General features: G+C 51.8%; 1 protein-coding gene across 3 annotated transcripts in view; it reads right to left on the bottom strand.

The window, feature by feature from the left end:
- The window catches only part of SORL1 (sortilin related receptor 1), a 170,483-nt gene that overhangs the window by 134,689 nt on the left and 15,171 nt on the right, over positions 1 to 20,623 (bottom strand). For 2 of the 3 annotated variants that reach the window (XM_026505541.4, XM_044386576.3), the window contains exons 1-2: positions 17,286 to 17,643; positions 1,737 to 1,853 (exon numbers count right to left, since the gene is read on the bottom strand). In XM_026505541.4, the coding sequence (XP_026361326.3) occupies positions 1,737 to 1,853; positions 17,286 to 17,561 (393 nt within the window). In that variant the 5' untranslated portion in view covers positions 17,562 to 17,643. Of the gene's footprint in view, positions 1 to 1,736; positions 1,854 to 17,285; positions 17,644 to 20,623 lie in introns of those variants that run through there. The other variant, XM_057316611.1, reaches the window with a different exon arrangement.

Raw genomic sequence — 20,623 nt, 5'->3', positions numbered from 1 at the left:
AGCCACCACTCTCCTCCCACTGACACGCTGCGTGACCTCAAGCAGGCCACTTCATGTCTTTAGGCTCCTGTTTGTCCGGCAAAGCCATAAAACCACAGGTAAGGTCTTTTACCTATCTCATAAAAAAAATATTATCTAGACAAAGAATTTCTAAATGTATAAAAAGCCTAAGGAGGATTTCCCAACACAGTAGGGCCCAGAGCTGTTTCCTGTGCTCAAAGGGGCAGCCATGAAGGGGTGTGCGGGCCATGACCACACTGAGCATGGACACAGGTGCCTACGGACCTCATGGGACCAACAGCATCCATACGCTGCCTTCTGCGCTCGCAAACCCTGGTCGCATTTATAAATGGGCCAAAGCCACTGCCCCAAAGAACAACATCCAAACAGCTGTCAACGGCCGTGGTTTCCCACCCCCCCCCCGCCCTGCTCAACAGCCACCCTGGACAAAGGTCTGCATTATAGCCCTTCTACTGCCCTCCCTGTCTGTGGCTGTCTCCACCGAATCCACTAGAAAGCAGCCCCCAGTGCTCCCTCCAGGCACCTACCTCGGAGCACATCCAAGCCAGACAGCAGATACACAGAGAGGGAACTCACAGACACCAGGTCTATACTCAAGAATCCCAAGTGTGTCCTTCGGGCTGATGGGACAGTGCTAGCAAATTCACCGGGAGGCTCCCTCTGGACGAGCACAGACTGAACAAAGCTCCACACTGTGTCTCTTTGTCCACAGGTTTCGCCCTGCCGCCGCATCAGTCCCTGACCCCAGGCAGGCGCTTCTCCTCTTCCCACAGGGGGACGTCTGGAGCCGGGGCCGCACACTTGGGACCCAAGGACCAGCTCTGGCCTCGTAGAGCTTGTACTTGGCCCGCCCAGTATTTGTACGAATGATGCAGGAGTTGCCAACTTGTAAGACTCAGCGGTTTCCACGTAAAAACCTGGACCTCTGGGCTTCTCTTGGAAATCAGATCTGGCAAGGCCAGGCCCTCCACGGCAACCAGAGTTGGGACCGATGACAGCGGCCCCTCGCAAGCACCAAACCCCTTCTACCTCGCAGCGTCTCTCAGAGACAGGATCAATCACCATGTTCAAATTAACACACAGGTAAACGCTTCTTGAACCTGCATCTCTACCAAAGTGGGAAAATGATCCACTGTCCCAGAAGGCCACACACTTTACGAAAAATGAGCGAGACCATTGTCCTCCCTGGAAGAAAGAGTGTGGTGAACATGGAGGCAGCCTCCTCCTGCCACCACCCACCTGGTCTCTCATGGGCCTTTGAGTCTATGACCCTTGGTCTCTCGTCTTCAAAGCACCTAAACTCTTAAAGGCCATAGAGAGCCAACCGTGGAAATTGAGAATACGAGTTCATCAGAGTCAAGAATCCAACCCACGGGAAGGGGTCCCATCGGGCTCTGCCGCGGATGGGCAGCTCTGCCCGCATGTGCTTCTGGCATTTTGCGGAGCAGACCCAACTATCCAGATCGAGCCCGAGCCCTTCACAAAAGTAATCACACATTGTGTGGATCTCATTGCAAAACGGACCACGTCACCCTCTGTTCGGCAAACAAGAGGTATGTATCATTTTCCAGATTCTCTTCTCTGTTGTAAAATGTATCCCATCCATTCATTCTCCAATTACCCGCTATGTTTTGCTGGCATGATAACCCCGCCAGATTCCAAGAAGGCACGTTGGGGCCTCACAGAGGAGTGCTCAAACCAGTACCAATACTTACATCACTGCTCCTGGGCCTCGCCAGTGCCAGGCTGTCCCGGGCCAAGGCCACGATCACGTTGCTTTTCTCTCCGGCCCAGTGCACCACCATTTGATTGTGGGAATCATTCAGACTAACCTGAAAGAGATCAGACCGACACAGGAATTAGGACCCATGACGAGTGAGGGCCACGATATTCTAAAGCAAGACTCTCTCTCCTCCTCTGTCACTCAGAAATAGCTAAGATTCGGAGATCTGAAGCATGGGACCAGGGTGGCCTATTTTTCCTCCAGTGCACATTCCGCAAGACACAACTCCCCCAAGAAGAAACACAAATTCCCTGCCATTTTGGATATAAATGGATTGCAAAAAATCTTCTCAGGCTCTCTCTGGCATACCTAGTGACTTTGCTTATCCTTGTCTTTTGCGTAATCAGTCTCCGGTTACTTTCATCTCTAACCCATACGTGGGTCATGCACTCCGAAGGCCTTGAAACCAAAACACTGGCACATCTTCATCATTCAGAAAAAGTGCACAGGCCAGAAAGACCACATGCTCTCAAACCTCCATTCAAACTGGTACCCTGTCTGGCCGACAGGTGACATGGCTGGTCCCCAGCTCCTCACAAGGAGGAACAAGAGAAAAACGTCGCGGTACAAGTTTTATTTAATTAGCTTTAAAGTATCCCAAGTAAGGAAATTATTTTCCAGGACTCCCCAGAAATGACCTTCAGATTCTTGCTAACAGGAGTTCCCAGACTTCTGGATTTTGTAAACCAGGAAGATGAAAAGAAATTAGAAAGGCCAACAGAGGACTGGTTGGCCAACTCTATTTTGCCAGGAAAGGACATTAACAAAAACAGCCACTGTGTCGAGCCTGACTTGCTGTTCTCTGCACCGGTTTCCTCTGCTCTCTGAGGACACAGCAGACTCAGGCCCAGGCTGCCCTGAGGTGGGGTGTGGCCTGGGACTGACTTGAGGCCACGGAACATGAGGGAAGGTGGTCAGGGCCAGCAGCCCCAGCCCCTGCCAGCCCTCTGCTTCTTTCCCATCCACAGGCGCCATTCAGGACTCCAGAGTCCCAGACGAGAGCAGAACCACAAGAAGGAGCCAGAGTCCCCAGTGAGAAAACCCTTCACTCATCAGTAATACTCGCTTTGAAGTCCTCATAGTTGGGGGATCCATTTACGCCCCTGAGCTTCTGGGACCCATCTGTTATGCAGTTAGCCCTCCTAAGCAACATGACCACCATAATCACTGTCGTTTTTTAAAGAAAGGACAGTTTAAGGGCGCCTGGGTGGCTCAGTCATTGAGCATCTGCCTTCAGCTCAGGTCATGATCCCAGCGTTCTGGGATCGAGCCCCGCATCGGGCTCCCTGCTCAGCGAGAAGCCTGCTTCTTCCTCTCCCACTCCCCCTGCTTGTACTCTCTCTCTCGCTGCCTCTCTCTCTGTCAAATAAATGAATAAAATCTTTAAAAAAAAAAAACCTAAAAAAACAGAAAGAAAGAAAGAAAGAAAGAAAGAAAGAAAGAGCATTTAACACCGAAAACTGTATAAGGATCTATCTCGGAATAAAGAACAGTTCCTTTAGACAGTTTTGCTTTATGAAAAACTTCACTCCATTCCTTTTATTTTTCCTCTTTCACCAGACACGGGCGGGACCGTTCGAGGGCCGGCATCTCAGAAGCCCTGAGCTAACATTTCACCCACTCTGGGTGAAGAGCAAACCAATGACCATACGAACAAAAATTCCAAGACCTGCTGTTAACAGTCGGAATCAGGACAAAGACGCCCCAAAATCAGGAACATGCACTCTCCCTCTTGCTCAACAGTGTCTGGGAGAGGCCTCTTTCACCAGTCTCTCCAGCCCTGGCTGTCTGGGGCACGTGTGGAAGGAAATCAAGCTTTTGGGCTCCGAGGAGCCTGCACGATCCGGCCTGCATCCCCTCCCACCACCGTCACCCCTGGGGCGGCTGCGAAGTCCAAGCTCGAGCCGCCGTGCCCTCTGAGCTGCCGTCCAGTGGAGGCTCTGCGGCAGAAAACCCTCCCCACACTTCCCTTTCTCCTTTCTGTTCCTCATCCTGCACGGCCCTAGCTTTCCCCACCCCCTCCCTGAGGTGCTCTCAGCTGTCACAAGGGAGAAGGGAAACACCTGTGCCACAAACTTGGCAGACAAGATGACAAAGGAGCTAATCCTTAACTACTCCGCTCTGGCCCTTAAGCGCCTGCATTTCATTTGACCCGGGATCCGAATGCTTTCGGAAAATATCTGAAATGAGACCTCTGTGAAGAAAAAGACCTTTTGGTATCTTTTAGGAAACTATGTCATTCCAAAATGTTCCTTCTCGTTCACGGAGAGACGTCCAGGTGCACATCAAGAGAGAAGGACAAATGCAAAACAGAAGAAAGTAAATAACGTAACCCAGAACGCTACAGGGGAAAAGCCGAGAAGGGAATCCCCACCAGCAGCTGACGGGGCCTTACTCCAGCCTTCCCGTTCTCCCACCTCTCCCCCTCCAGCTCACGCCTCTGGGAGGAATCTAGAAGCATCTACAAATCAGAAGCCCAATAGCCCAAGTACCCTGGGATTTCAGGCTAAAAGTCTTTCTCCCCCAAACCATTCTCGCCCTTAGAACCAGACGGGAATAAATAGTACGTGTGCAAACATCGATACAATAAAGGATTCGGCACCTGGAAGAACCACCCGAGTTCTCAGGGTCTGGCACGAAAAAGCACCCCCCCCCCCCCGATATCTGCCTCGGGCAACCTCAGAATGGTCCCCCAGGCCGGTGACAATCGAATCACGCTCTGAACAGGTTACAGAGCCTCCGGTGAGGAGAGTGGGAAAGAGGTCTCCACGGAACGTGCCGAAGCCTCTCTCCCCAGCGGACGTGAGATTTATGAGGCCCCAAACCCGTCCGAACAGAGGTGAAGGGGTGAGAGCAGCACAAAGGACAAGCGTCAGAGCGTCCAAGGGCTTTCTGACAAGGGGAGCCGAAGGCAAGCTTGGTGAAACACCTTTAAAAAAAAGGGGGGGGGGACTTAATAAATGAGACACAGTTAACTGGAGCTGTAAAAGCAGCAGGGAGGGGCCCGATGCCTCCCCTCGGAAGGCAAAGAAAAATCGCATGCCACCGCAATCTCCGCACACAGAAACCGCGTCATCAACAACCCACAGCGCCCGGGAGGTACTTGCAGCCTCGGGGAGGCTCCCGGGCAGGTCGTTCATGTCCGCGAGGTCATCCGGTCTGGGACTCCCAAACCGGGCTGAAAGAACCACCACAGACCTCCCGGGTCAGCTCCGTCTCTGACTGGGGCCCAGGAATTCCTGTTTTTAAAAGAGACGCTCCGGGTGTCCGTAATGCAGCTTATCTGGGGAGCGGTGAATCCAGGCCATTCCCCTTCCTACTGGCAGTATACCTGGGATCCGACGACTCACTGCTTCGGGGAGAGGCTGTCTTTGGGTATTTGGGGTAGCTGTTAAAACTCCATGATCTGATAAATGCCACGACGGGGACAAACCTCAAAAACACTACGCTACTGAAAGAAGCTAGACACACAAGGTCACGATAGAGCCTGATTCCACATACATGAAAGGTCCGGACTCGGTCCGGAATCGGTAAATCCATACAGATGGAAAGCAGACTGGTGGTTGCCAGGGGCTGGGGGGAAAGGGACCTAGGGAGTAACCATGTCACAGGCAAGGGGTTTTATTTTGGAGAACTGGAACTAGGCAGGGGGCAGTGGTTGCACAACATCGTGAATGGACTATAAGCCACTGCACTGTTCACGTGAACGTGGTTAGTGTTATGTGAATTTCATCTCAATAATATATTTTTTTAAAAGCCTGTCTGTATCCGTGACCTGTAAAGAACATCATATTTTCAAGGTGCTGATCTAATACCGGGGAGCTCCCACTCTTAAGAAATGCTTGTTTCATCTCCTCTCGATCTTTCCTGCTACCAAAATATGCAGCCCAAATGAGTCATAGAGGAGGCAGGCTGAGGAGTAGGTCTCTGGCCAAAGCAATCCTTCAAAGTGCTGTCAGCGGCGTCTGCAGCACCACGGTATCCCCGCAGGCCTCCCGCTCCCTGCTCACCGGCCCCTGGCCCCTGGTCCCTGCTCGCCGGCCCCTGGCCCCTGCTCGCCGGCCTCTGGCCCCTGACCACCAGCCCCTGGTCCCTGCTCGCAGGAGAAATGGCCACGAGCTCTGAACCAGCATCCACTTCCAGCTCCCGACAATCGTCACCACCCCCACACTGAACACACCTCAGTCCAAGCCACCCCCACGCTGTCTCTCAGCCCCCCAGCACGCCCTGGCGTTCCAAAGAGGTTCAATGATTTGCCTCATTATTCAGAGTGAGAAAAAGAATCTGCTGCCACCCAAGCCCCAAGCTCCAGGTTGTTATAAATAGAAGGGAGGACAAATAAATTGCCTGTTGTATGGAGGCACTGATTGCTCCAGCATTCACTTACTGATGAAGGCACTGAGGCCTACTGGGTGCCAGGCACTCTCTGAGGCTCTTCAGTAATGCCTCCCCTTGTCAAGGGTACACAGAGCACTTCTGGGGGAAATCAGTGCTGCAAGCCTGACCAGTGATAAGATATTTACAATAAAACCGTCCAAAGCTGTATACGCATTGAGGCTTATTCAGGAGGTGGGGTCCTTAATGGAACAGGCCCCACCTCATCTCCATTCATTTCTTCTGCCATTACCTCCTGCCAGTTAGTCAAACCTGAAGGTCAGGATGTCCTAGACACCCACAGCCCGTGGCCCTCACCACTCCTACACAGCTTCTTCCCAGAACACAGGACGAGGAGGACAAACAAGGCAGTCTGGTTCATTTCTCTGCCTCACTAGCAGGGAAATATGAAGAAGCATTTTTAAAAGTCTGCAATGAAGTATGAAACAAATACCACGTCCTCCAATTTCGAGGCCAGAGGCAGCTGCTAAACCCCTGAACGTCAGGACAGGCCTCAGGAAACCAAAGACAGGCTCCCGAGGTCCAAGAATAACAAGGGTTTCTCAGACCATCCATTTGCACGACCTAAATGCTAGGTAGGCAAACGGCCCCTCCGTGTCCCCATTCAGGACGGTGTCCTCACTATATTTAGCAGGCTCGTTATCCTCCCTGGGCGCCCCACCTCTGAAGGAGAACTGGAATCTAGTTTAAGAACTCCCTGCAGACAGCCCCTGCCCAGGGAGTGTCTGCGCAAGCATCTGACTTGGGTTTGCTCAAGATGCTTCGCCCACGGAACTCACGAACGACTCTGCTGAGAAATTCAGGCGGCCCATTTTACAGATGAGCAAACAAAGAGAGAATGACCGTGGATGAAAAAACTGAGCATTTCACCACCATCTCCTTAACCTCAGTCGGGAGCTCTCTTTAGAAGACAGGTAAGTAGACAGGTAGGTAGATGTCTTTTGCTTTCTCTCTACCCAAAGGGTGAGAATCATATTTTCACTGACTTAAAATACCAGTTCAGAAAGATCTACCTTTATTTCTGATCGATCCTTGGCAAGCAGAATCTAGCCACCACTGACCTCTACGTGTGGCACCCCTTCCTGAGGAACCCCACTTTGTCATTTAGCAAACAGCAGCTCTGCGATTCAGGGAGGTCTCCCTAGTAAACAGAACCTGTGAACAATCTCTGTCTTGAAAATAATCACCCCTTAATTCACCAGTCGGTGAGTAAGAAAAAGAAAACATCGGGCCAGACGGAACCTCAGAGAACATCCAAACCTACTTCCACATTTTGCAGATGAGGTTAATAAGCCCAGAGAAAGAGTCAGAGGTGCTGTTCCACAGGACCCCAGAGCAGGACATACAGGCGGAGCCTCAAACCGGGCTTTGTTAATGGGCCGCTGAGCACGTGAGCTAGGGCCAGCCTCAAACAAGGATTCACCTGTCCACCCAAGCCATTTCCAAGAGCTCTGCATGATGGCTTCACAACACGCGCTTTCTGTACCCTTCCTCTCTGGGTCTGCAGTTTCCCCATAAATAGCCCCCCACCCTCGTTCATTCGTATTTATCGAGCACTTACTACACAGCAGACACCATGCTAGGAGTCAGGAAACAGGATGTCTGGGGGCAGGGGCCTGACCTCGTGTGGCGGAGATGGTGTGACTGACTGCCCCACAGACTGAAGACATGACCTACAGCAGGCAGCGCAGGGTTAGGGGAAATGGGGTGGAGGAGAAAGGTCTGGACCCAGGCATGAGCAGAGCAAAAGCCAGGAACAGGGGAGACACGGGGACTGTCAGGTTTGAAAAGCTACAGGAAAATTAGCGTAGCCAGGAGAGCCAAAGGGGAAGGCAGACTCATAGGCGATCTCCAGGTTTTCAGGGGGGGAAAGGAGAGTTCACAGCAAACAGGCTGTGGGTCCCTGGCTGAGAGCAAAGCTCTCCCTGGAATACTGGCAAGGGGCAAGTGTACCACGGGACCCTGGAGACAAGTCGGAGGCCTGGGTTTGAGTCTTGGTCTCTACGACTTATTAGCTGCAAAACCTTTGGTACGTCACTACCCCTTCTGGGAGCCTCAAAACACCCCTCTGTGAAATGAGAAGAAAAAGAATCCTTATCTTCCTGATTTTACGGGACTGCAAGCAGCATCCAATGAGAGGTTATCTGCGAATATATTTCATAAACTTCAAAATGCTAAAACATTACTTCCTTCTGTTGTTGGTCGATGGTTTATACCAGAAAAAGCCATTCTTCACAAAGCAGCTCCATATAAAAAATGAACGTCGGCCAGGGCTGGAACCCAGAGGCCTAAGAGGTGGCACTGATTTCTTGCACTTTCCTTGACCCAAAGGAACACATTTAAATCCTGCATCATGGGATGCCTGCGTCAGCAGTTAAGCGTCTGCCTTCGGCCCAGGGCGTGATCCCAGGGCCCTGAGATCAAGCCCCACATCGGGCTCCCTGCTCCTTCCTCTCCCACTCCCCCTGCTTGTGTTCTCTCTCTTGCTGGCTGTCTCTCTCTCTGTCAAATAAATAAATAAAATCTTTTTATTAATTAATTAATTAATTAAATCCTGCATCGGGCCTTCCCCTTCCCAGTGGCTTCTGTACCACGCTGAGGGAAGCTAACCAAGAGCAGAGCACATCCCGCCCAATAGCACGGCTGACTGACTCCCCGGTAATGCAAGATGCCTTCTGAGCTGCAGGAATGCAAGGCACCAGCTGGAAGCAACCCCCACCCCACCCCCAGCCCTCTCAGGTAGCTCAACACCCCCCCTCCAGCTCAGAGCAGACTGTCCTTTCACCCCTGTCCGAGTCCACATCCCTCCTTCATCTGTCTCCTCTAAAGATTCAATGCCTTGCTGCCGCAAGAGCCCTTCCATCACCACCAGCAGCAGACGCCTTGTCCAATGCAGCAAGCCTTGGGCACAGTGAACTGCAGGATTTTTTTCAATTTCTCAGTGAGAGAACTTCAGGGGACTAAATACATACAGAGGAGGTAAGGCCTAGAGACCCGGTCTCCCCATTATGCAAAGAATGGTTTCAAACACTTCAAGTCTCCCCAAAACATGCCCACAGTTTCCCAGGCCACTCGCCCACCTCCGCTCTGTCCCCATGCCCTGCCATCAGTGGGTTCTCCTGTGGGGATCCTTGGGCAGGCCAGCACTGGCCTTTCTTCCCAAGTCCCTGGGCTGACCCACACAGAACTGTCGTCTATGCATGCATCCCCTGGGATAACGAGAAGCAGGGACCCCTACTGTCTGGACCCTGACCCCATCCACGGCCTCTCTCGTGGGCACCCACTTGTGTGTGCACAGTGACAGCCTCCAAAGCAGAGCCTTTGACCCAAGGCTGCTTTGAGCCCCAGCCCTCCAAGTTCAATGAACCCATCCCAGCTTTTCCTAATTTCTTCCGGACATAGAGGTTTCCTAGGAGTTCAAAACTTCATCAAGACATTACTCAGCTCCCCAGCCCACCAGAGTAAAATGGATCTCACCCCAGTACCAACTAGCGTCTTAAATTCCCAATTCGGGACCCACTCAATGGCTCAAACCCACATCTATTTAATGTAAGAATCACCCTACTAGCCCCCTCCCCCACTTCGATCCATAGTTATTCTGGGGGAAAAAGTTTCTTTTTTTTCTTTTTAAAAATAATTTTTTATTATGTTATGCTAGTTACCATACAGTATAACCTTAGTTTTTGATGTAATAAGTTTCTACTGAACAGGCTAGCCTCTTTTCTACGTAACAGAAGCAATATCACTCAAGTTCTTCATTAAAAAAACCAAAAAAAGGGGGGTGGGGAGAATAATACAGAGCACATTGGCCCCCACGCGGCCCAAAACGCCTATAAGTACATCTTTTTATTGCCCTTGTCTGCCACTCAAATTTGGGACATAATCACATCAGCCTGCCTTTCTGAGAATTCGTAGCTGTGTTTTTTAATCTAATTCAGGGGACTGGAGATAAATCATCGTGAAGGGTCCCGATTTTCCGAGCCGAGGGCTTGAGGCGGCAGCCACAGCAGAGTCATGCTAAGTTACGGGGCCGGCCGGGAAGCGGGGGGATCCATGCAGTGATGAAGACCACACGCCCCGTGCTGTTTGTCTTCATGCCAGCCTGCAGGGTCGCAGGGACGAAAGACAGACTCAGCTCCGCGGAGGTAAGTCAATAAGCACACAGGAAGCGGAGGGCAGGGGCGGGGAGGAGAGGGCTCCGCCGGGGAGGCACTGTTTACATCTTCCATTGCTCAACAGACAGGCGGGGTCTGCGCACCACGCGGCAAAGCCTGGGCCAAGGGAGCTGTCTGTGCCAGGCCACAACGAAAGGGAAGGCACTGGGGCGCCCACGGGTGGCTCAGTCGGTGAAACATCTGCCTTGGGCTCAGGTCATGATCCCAGGGTCCTGGGATCGAGTCCTGCAGGGGGCTCCCTGCCACTCCCTCTGCTTGGGCTCTCTTGCATACACACTCTCTCTCTCCCCGTCCAATAAATAAATAAAATCTTAAAAAAAAAAAAAAAAAAGGAGAAGGAAAAGAGGTCAGCCTTCATCACCCAAGTGACGGATGCAAGGAGGCAACCGTGCAGAGGTCCCCACCCCCCCCACCACGTGAACACTGCACCCTCAGCATCCTCCACAGCCACGGATGCGTTCCGACCTAGACAGGAGAGGCCCCTGTCTCCCGCCACCCAACCTGGCGGTCCGCAGCCACCGAAGCCTGGTTCAGACCACAGCCCTCAACTCTCGCTTTGCCCCCGCTGTTTGTGGTGGGAACAAATGCATACAGCGTCTCTCCCGGGTGAAGCAGAGGCTGCCCGGCCCTGGAAAAGGCAGGCCTCCTGCCATTAAAGCGATGCCTCCCAATGCAGTAGCCAAGGGCCACATGTGGCCAGTTCAACTTAAATTGAATTCATTAAAATTAAGTGAAAGAAAAGAAATTCAATTCTTCGGTCACAGCAGCCACGTTTCAAGTCTTCCACCACCGTATACGCCACTCGACATGCTGGGCCATGCACACGGAGCATCTCCGGCACCGCAGAAAGAGCTGTCAAAGAGCTGCGTTAGAAGCTCCGCCAGGAGCCCAGGGAGGCAGGGTCTTCCCGCTCTTGGCTGGCGGCAGGGACACGATCATGGAGGTCACCGTTCTTATTAACAATGACCCGGGGGTAACAGAATTGTGTGCTTATTTTTAACTCCCCACAGCAGTCCTGATTGTTATGAAGCCCTATTTTTAGGGGACCCACCCCCAAATGCACAAAGCATGCTTCATGAGATAATAAAAAAAGAAAAATGGGGGGTCTCACAATAAGGTAGGAGACAACCCAAATCTTGATGCCGATCAGCCACCGACCCTGCCTTCTCTGATTTATAGCATTATCGGCCACTTCAATGCTTGAAGGCTGCCCATGCCACTTCTTCGAAGGCCCTAGGTCCACAGGTCGATAAACCAATAAATTAGGTCGAAATTAACTGTGGCTCATTTTAAACTGAGGGAAATTGATTTTTACATCTACGTGGCTGGACTGAATATGCCCTGTGCCAATGGATCTGGGTATACCCAAAGAATACGTAGGAAGGTTCTGCGCTCAGCAAAGAAAATGCCTCACCCCTAGCAGCCCAGACCACTTCTGAAGAAATACTAATCCTCGAATATTCAAACCGAAATGCAGCGAGCTCTCCTTTCCTTTCCATCACAACTGAATCTTAAAAAATGGAGGAAAAGTTCGTGTAATACCTCGGCTTGAATCTACTTCCGTGCAGTGAACTCTCAATTACCCACCTCTGAATTACTGTCGAAAATTCTCAACGCCAAACTGGCTTCCCCTGAACACATTAGTGCCAGCCATCTCACAGATCAGCTCTTGGAAGAACGCAAAGCTCATTTTACTATTCACCTAAGCAAAATTTAATCAGGAAGGTAAACTGCCGCTTTAATAAAAAGGCTAAATAAACACGTAGCAAAGGCAAACAGGTTACTTTTTGGATTAACCTCCCCCTCCAGATTATTCGAATGTTCCTCTCTGCCCGCTACAGTGGACAGGACACGGCCGGCTCCATCTCTCTCTGGCTCTGGGATTAAACAATGACAACACAAAGATGATCTGTTCCTCTCTAAGGAGGAACAGACCAAAACATGACAATGAAATGACCCGACAACATCCGCCTTTGGCTTTGGGATATTAGTTGCGGTTAGGACCTGCCTCCTGGACCCCAGGTCTCAAAGCAATCGACTAAACATACCATTAACTTTATTTTACAGAATATAAAGAAGACATTCTCGAGAGGAACGTGAGTTAAAACCAAGATCCATGGTCTCTAGGTTCTGACATTCTCACAGACCTGGGCTCTTCATCTCTAGGGAACTGCTTTCCAGCAGCCTGCCTGGGACTCAGGGCTACAGTGCGGTTCTCCCGGCCTGCAGGGACCCTCAGAGTGCCATGAGAGTGAGTTTTCTTTCCCCTGGCCTGGAGGAAAAGTAACTATGACTCTTCATCGAACTCCCTACCTTTTGAGAGTCAAATGCCATAAATATATTGTGGAGCCAGAGCTAACCTCATTAGTCATGCTATCAGGGGCTATGGATCACAGAAAGCCACTGATTATTACAAATGCCAAATTTTCTGTACCTCTGTGCTGTACATGCATAGGATGTTTCTGGAAAGACATACAGAAAAATGGAGGACAGTGGTTGCCAACTGAGAAGGGGCAGCACGTCAACAAGGGACATGAGAGGGAGGAAACTTACTTCTCACTATATTCTTGTACAAATTTTATCTTATAGACACGTATTACCCCCTGAAAGCTGAATAAACACGGTAGACACCTTTTCGTTTCATCTGTTTACATCTCCCATCTCCTCCCCCCTCTCCTTTTCCTCCCATTCCTTCCACCTCTGACAGCCTCTGCCCACGATGCCCCAAGATGGACAAGCTCTTGATGAACTAAACGGTAGGCAGAGACGGAGCAAAGAGCTACACGCGGTAAGAACAGATGCCAAGTAGAAGCAGGAAGTTTTTCAAGGTCACATCCTTTACCGAGCCAACCCAACACACCCCGCAACTCTTCACCTACACAGAAGCCAATGTGTAAGAGCAAATGCTTTGCCTTCTCATTTTCTGGAAGCAAACAGGTCAAGCATCCTAGCTTCAGAATCAACCAGCCAATTCTTTCCCAAGCAAGTGTATCCTGCAAGAATCGACTCCAAAGAGATCTAAAGCTACACAGTATTCCACCCCCAAAGGAGGCTCTTTGTCCCAGGGCCTTGTGCTGTAACAGACACTTTATTTTCAGTCTCAAATCAGGACACTGAATACTCCCTGGCCTCTAAAAAGCAGGAATTATGAAGAGAGAGCTCATTGGAAGGCAAATAAACCTGTAAATCGTGTTAGGCTTTGCCCTTCATTCCAAAGGATTTTTCCCCAAAACAACACCATTAGCAATACCACGATCACCGTAAAAGGGAGGATTCTGTACAACAGAATCCCAGTTCTTTATTCAAAATAACCCCCAGGACAGCACGGCAAAATCAGGACTCCACTATCCTCGCCACTGAGAGAGCCAACTCATTTTCACTCTCTGTCTGTGGGCTCGCCATGGTCCTCCTTATAAATACCTTTTCTGGAACTTGAATGTGCTTCCTACCCTCCAGGCTTCTCTTCTTCCAAATGGGCAGTTGGTCCACAAATATTCATTAAGGGCTCCCAAGTGCCAGTCACAGAGAAGAGAAAGGCTTGATCCGTGCCCTCAAGGAGCCAACAGGGAGATGAGACAAACAAGCAATTATAACACAAGGCTGTTAGGGCTGTAACCAAGCTCAAAAGAACTCTTCCCACTGGAGCCTAGGAAAACCAGGAGATGCTCCTTGGATGCTGAAGAAGGGCACAGGGGTTCTGCAAGCCAAGACAGGAGCAGGGAAGACCATCTCAGGCAGAGAAAAAGCAGCGTGATGACAGAGCGCCATGGAGTGAACACCAATTCAGGAAGAAACTCAGTGTGGAAAGAATTATGGAATCCCCCTTCTTGGATTTGGCCCCAACTTCTAAACTCCGAACTTGGGCAGAAAAGTCCCAATATCTGATAGCAACTTGTGTTCACCGCTACTGCCAGGCTTCATTATTACAAACACGTCTGCAAGGAATCGTGGCAGAAACCCATCTCCCACATCAGAGAACAGGAGGATGACTGTGATCACGAGAACCGTGCCTAGTTTACTCCGTAGGTTAGTGGAGCCAAAGAAAAAGCAGCCACATGCCAACACAGGGCTCTTTCTCAGCCGCAGGAAGGTATCTCCCTGCAAAAGCACTGCTGGCTCCCCTTCCTGAAGCTGGTGGCCTTAATGTCAGCCCTCCAGCTTCTTTGGTCAGGCAGCCTCTGCTTGCAGCTCTAATCTGTGTGGCCAGGCATCCTCTCAACCTCACTCAAAGGTCAGAGGGTAAGAAGCTGCGGAGTGTCTGAGCCCACTGACCTTATCCCTCCATCTCCGGTGCCTTCCCATATCACACAACCCTCTACCACCCGACTGTAGAGCTACAGAGGCTTTGCTGTGTCCGTGTGCACTGGCTCCTGCCCAGCACGTGTCTGTAGCCGCATTCGCTTTATCTACTCCTTAAACTCTAAACATCCGAAATTCCCCACCCTCCCTCATCTGCACTCCCATCTCTCTTTAGAACCACATTCCATTTGAGCCATAGTGTGGGAGAGCACTGCAATTCCTTAGGCTTTAACAGTTAAAGGGGAGGGGGGGGCTGAAATGGAACTTGGCTTAGAGCTAGAAGCAGAATGGCCGTATAATTTATAGCCTGCATCCTGACACTTGAGAGAGAAGGCAGTGCTTTCATAAGCAGCAGGGACAACTTATAAACTAGGTCTGTCCCAGGGAAAACAGGGCAAATGGTCACCCTTGTTAGAAAGGTCATTCCAAATAGAAGAGTTACTACAGAGGTCCAAGAGGGGTGCGCCAAACCCTTTCAGTCCCTGACCCTTGTGCCTGCAGTCTAAAGGGGCTGTGTCAGATATGCTTGTGGCAGAAAGCCCAGGACCAGGAAGTTCTTCCTTCTATCTAACTCAGATCCTTAAAGATTCAAGTTAATCCCTCTTTTATTAACCTGAGGGCCTCAGAGAAAACAGTGCCCTGGGCCTTCACCCTTGGTAGGAATTCATCATTCCGAGTCGTACTGCTGGCTCTCCATCCTTCAACTGAACCAAAGTCAATCTGGCTGGCTCAGAAATAGAAAAGCCAAGGGTTGGGCAGTCGTTCCCAATGAGAACACAGTTCATCTTTAACTTGCCCCAAGTCCCCAGGAGCCCTCACAAACCAAACCCAAGGAGGAAATGGTACCTGCATGCATACTGTTGAGACTAGCGTGCTCTGCCCTCAGCCAAAACTACAGCTGCAGAGGACCTGAACCCCAGGAAGAAGAGACTCCCACCCCTCCCCGCCCCCAGCTCCCAGAGAGCTGACTGAAGCCCAAGGCAGAGCTGGGCGGCCAGGAAGACTCCTTGAACAAGGCGGTCTCTCTTTATCCCTCCCCTACTCAACATCGGGATGCTGCAGCCCCAGTTGAGAGCAGGACCTTGCTGTCTTCTTTTCCACATACAAAAGGAAGTCTCTCATAAGGGTGGAGAGGGGAAGAAGGTCAGGACACACACACACACACACACACACACACACACACACGGAGGCAGGCTCCAGCAGCCTTTGCCCACAGCAGCTACATCCCCGTCGGCACACAGTCTTTCCCAGGGCCTGATGTAGATGGAAGTCAAGTGCTCCCACCCACTTGTCACCATCCCTACCCCCTATGCAGCCATGTATTTTTTATTGTAGAAAAGAATTATTTAGGGAGCATTGCAGAAAGAGAGGGCAACTATTTGATCACCCAAAGGTCACTGAGATAATGCCAACAAAAACTAAACAGCAGGCAACCCTGCCACATGTGACCTTGGGCTAGTCACTTCACCTTTCCCAGCTTGCGTTTTTTCATCAACAACATGGCACAATCAGTGAGACGGTTTATAAGGTTCTTCCTGGTTCCCAGGGTTGAATGTTTAATTCTGTACATTTCCTGAAGAAATGGCTAAAGAAAATCAGTGAAGAGAGGAAGAATTCAGACGAACCTTTTAACTTCTGCTTTAAATGGGAACATTTTGACTCTAGAAACCGTGCAATTTACCATCTCCTCCGGTCCCACTTTTTCTTCCCCACTGACCTTCTAGTTTTGCTGATGTCAATCATAACCACAGGGCTGGGAGTCTCATGAGGCAATAACAGGGTCAAATTAATTTTGCCAATGCTGATACTAATCCACAAACTCTGTCTGCTCTTCCTAGCAGTAAGTCTGGCCATAAAAGTGAAATTCATGTTACTTATGATCTAATAAGCCCATTGCCTGGACAGAAATAAATCACTTGCTGAATAACAATGCCCACCAGATTCTTGCAGTCTTTCAAATCCCTAAGTTCCAGGAGTTAATATTCTTGTCCAAAAATAAAGTCGGTACCTCAAAGGGGAAGGTGGAATGGATAGACCCCCCCCCCACAACAAACAACAAAATTCAGCCCTTACACACACACACACACACACACACACACTCACTCTCTCTCTCTCTCTCTCTCACTCTGACCAAACCAAGATAGTCACGCTTTCAGGTCTGCCCACCTTAACTGTGGTTAAAAATGGTAAGTAGGGAGCCCCCCTCCCCCTGCTGCTCCGTGTAAGTATCCTGCAACTGTAGGGTGCTCGCCTCCACTGCCAACTGACGGTACCCTGAAGAAACCCCGTTTTTCATCCACATGGAAAATAAAGCTGCACCCCTCCTCTATCTGCTGGAAACTACACGGGTGTGCACACACCCTGGGGAAATGGGTACTGCACCCCGCGAGTTACCTGGAAGGCGTTTGCTAAAATCGACAGGAAGGAGGAAAGATCAATGCCATTCAAGTGCGGACGGGCACACTCATGTGAGGGGGGTTTAAAAAAAAACGCAAGCCAGGAAGTCCCCAGTGGTGCCTGAACCTGGGAGACGACCGCAGAGGATGGATGCGGGGCTGAGGAAGTGCGGGGAGAGGGACGAGCTGGGGGAAAGCGGGTGGCCGGCCGCTCACCTGTCCGTACACCTTGATGGGCTCCGGCTGCAGGGCAGCGCTCCGTCTCCTCCGGAGCGGCTTCTCGTCCGCCCCCCGGGGCTCCCCGCGCGCCCACAGCGCCGGCTCCCGCGGCTCGCCCTGCACCACGCGGAAGCCCCGGTCCTGGGGCAGGGGCGCGCGGCCGCCGTGCAGCGTCTGCGTCCACACCGCGCCCAGAGCCCCGGGCGGCAGCAGCGCGACCAGGGTGAATAGGAAGGGGAGTCGCGACTCCCTCCTGCTGCTCCGTGTCGCCATGTTCGGGCGAACGCTGCCGCAGGTGGCGCCGCCGCCAGGAGAGAATGTGTAGCGCGAGGCTGGGACGGCGGCTGGGCCGGGGCCGCGCGCGCCGCTCCCGGGGCTCCAGGCCGCCCGCGCCGCTCGGGGCCGCCCCGCTGCGCCCGCCGCAGCCTCCACCGCCGCCGCCGCCGGGTCCCGCTCGGCTCGGCGCGGCGCCGTCACGTGTGCGGCTCGCAGCCGCGTCCCCTTCGCGCACTTTCTGCGCTCGGCGGCCTCGGCGCGACTCGGGCCCCTCCCCCCCGCCGCCCGCGCGGGGATGGGGAAGTCAAGGCAGCGAGCGCCCGCTGGGGTGCGTCCCCTTGCCCGCCCGCGGGCGCACCGCGTCGTGCGCCCTGCGGCAATCCAGAGTTGTGTTGGGGCTCGCTCGCCTTCCCCAGAGTTAGTTGCCTCCTCTCCCAGGTTGCGTTGAGGTCGTCCTAAACCGTGGCGGGTCTCCTTTCCTGACTGCTACCGCCCCGGGGTTCCGTCGGGCCGCACGACCACCTCGCCCGGCCCCTGCTGCATCCCCACCTCCAAGGGAGAGCCCGAAGCCAAAGGAAATTCGCTCTAAGCACGCAGAACAGGGCAGCGGGCAAATCAGAGTCCGGATGAACCCGCCCCCATTGTGAAACTCGCATGGTTTCTACTACTCTGGGCATCAAAACGTACTTGAAGTGGCCGCGGCCAAAAACTACCCTCCACCGAGCTAAACTGCCCAGGCCTCAAGTACAGTAGCTGTGCCCCCTGCACGGAGGCAGTAACAGCAAGGGTACGTCTGACAAGCGACTCGCCATACCCGGACAAGCACACGATTATACAGCCGTTCCTTGCACACGTGAATACCTGTGCGTAACCCAGGGCCCCCTGCGCAGCGGCTTGCTTGTGACCCTGCAGGGTGACCCAGCACTGAGCCACCCTACGTCTGCTGCAAAATGGACATATACGCCAGGTCGTTCGGCCTGCATTCCACACCTGCTCCAAGTCTTCTACAAGCCTGTAAAGCTTGCCACTAGGGGCAGGAGGGACAGACACTCAAAGAGCGAGGGGGACCCACGTTAACCCCAAATTCAGCTTGAGGATCCGGACCCTTTCTGAACCATGAGATGCTGTTCCTACAGTGGGAACTGCCGAGGCACACCCTAGGTAAATATGTTTTTGCAGATTTGTAGGACAGCCAAGACCTATCTACCGTAGCCTATTCTCTATTCCATTTTATATTTCACTGTGCTCTGGACTTAGATCCTGGTTTTTATAAGACTGAAGACAGAAGAAGGAGCAGGGCTAAAGGTGAGACTGTTTCTATGGTTGTACCAGTCGTTGGTTTCAAGGGAGGAGGGGGTGATCAGTTCAGTTCCCCCAAAATGCTCCTCGTTCTCAACAAACCACAGTTGCTTGATTTCCCCCCTGCTCTAGAGTCCTCTCTGGTTAGCTTAGCAGAGCCCCTTCCCCTGCCCAGCACCACCCTGCCAAAGGAGGGACAGCCTTTCCTCGCCTCCTTGAACCCTGTGTTCTGCCACCCTCTCCAACCCACGCCAGACTTGCTGGGGACCTGGCCTGAGGTTCTACAGTCCCCTACCTCTTCCCAGCTCCAGTTTTCTCCCAGAGTCTGGCTCCCCCAACCCCTACTTTCTGTCCACCTCAACATAATCGTAGAACCACCTAGCTCTCTCCACCAAGCAAATCATTTATCCACTGGGAAAGCCATGGAACCACTGCCAGCTCCCACTCTCAATCTAGACCAGCGTTGTCTTGTCAGGACCACCTTACCTGGAGTGGACCACCCTGCGGCCTCCCGAGACCAACAGCGAAGACACTGCTACCCCCGTTTAACCCCCACGGGAAAATGAGAGGAACATGGCTAGAGTCACAACACCCTGCAGGTGATTCAATTATTGTTTCTGCCAACATATATTTAATGAGAACCTTCTCTGCACGAGCAAGTGTCAGACTCCCAGCAGAAAACAGAGACACGTGTCCCCTAAGCGTGGATTTGAAGATAAAGAGATGCTTTTCCTCACACAAACTGCTGGCTTGAGGTTCAGATGGCAATTTGCAGGGCCAGCTACTTGCTGATTTTGATTTTGATATGCAGCTTGGTAGCTGGAGGCCTGGCAAGAATGCTCGAACATGGTTAATTTACTCCCTGAAAGCCCTCCTCTGTAGTCATTATCTACATTCCAGGCCATTCTCAGGCGGATAATCGGCAAAGCCTGAGACCGAGTGTGCCTCCTAACCACAGGGCACAGTGGAAAACATACTGAATTTTGAGTTAGGAGAACTACTTTCTAACTGTGAGGACTCAACCAAATAAACTCTCCAAGCTTCAATTTTCTTATCTCCAAAAAAAAGCATCTTAATTCCTATCTATCCCACAGGACTGCTCAGAGTATCAGATAGAATCATAGAGATAGAATAAGTACAGTTGTAAAGACCCCAGATAGAAGTATAACGGGCAGGTGCACTGGAGACAGGCGTTCTAGTCCCAGCTTTGCCCCCAAGTGATCGTGTGATTTTTGTCCTGGTCATCTCGCCTCTCTGGGCATTGGTTTCTTCATATGTGAAATGAAAAGAGGTCCTGCAGCCCTGATCGTTCAGGATGCCCACCCGAGGGGCGCCTGGGTGGCACAGCGGTTAAGCGTCTGCCTTCGGCTCAGGGCGTGATCCCGGCGTTATGGGATCGAGCCCCACGTCAGGCTCCTATGCTATGGGCCTGCTTCTTCCTCTCCTCCCACTCCCCCTGCTTGTGTTCCCTCTCTCGCTGGCTGTCTCTATCTCTGTCAAATAAATAAATTTATAAAATCTTTAAAAAAAAAAAAAAAGGATGCCCACCCGAGCATGAGATGGGAGCAGCCCCAGGTGAGGCCACCGAGGATCTGGGTCAGAGCTGAATTGTGCAATTAAACGGGATGTTCCTCCTAGCTTCGAAACCGGATCTGGGTTGTAAACAAGCCAGCACTTCCTCCCTGCCTCCAAAGTAACCTCAGCATCGGGGTGGGAATGTAGACAGAGACAGTACCCTCTTTCCCCCCTGCCCCAGCGTG

This window comes from Ursus arctos, unplaced genomic scaffold (assembly GCF_023065955.2).
Source record: "Ursus arctos isolate Adak ecotype North America unplaced genomic scaffold, UrsArc2.0 scaffold_22, whole genome shotgun sequence".
Lineage (NCBI taxonomy): Eukaryota > Metazoa > Chordata > Mammalia > Carnivora > Ursidae > Ursus > Ursus arctos.
The sequence above is the reverse complement of the archived record's forward strand: the minus strand, read 5'-3'. Positions and strand labels throughout refer to the sequence as shown.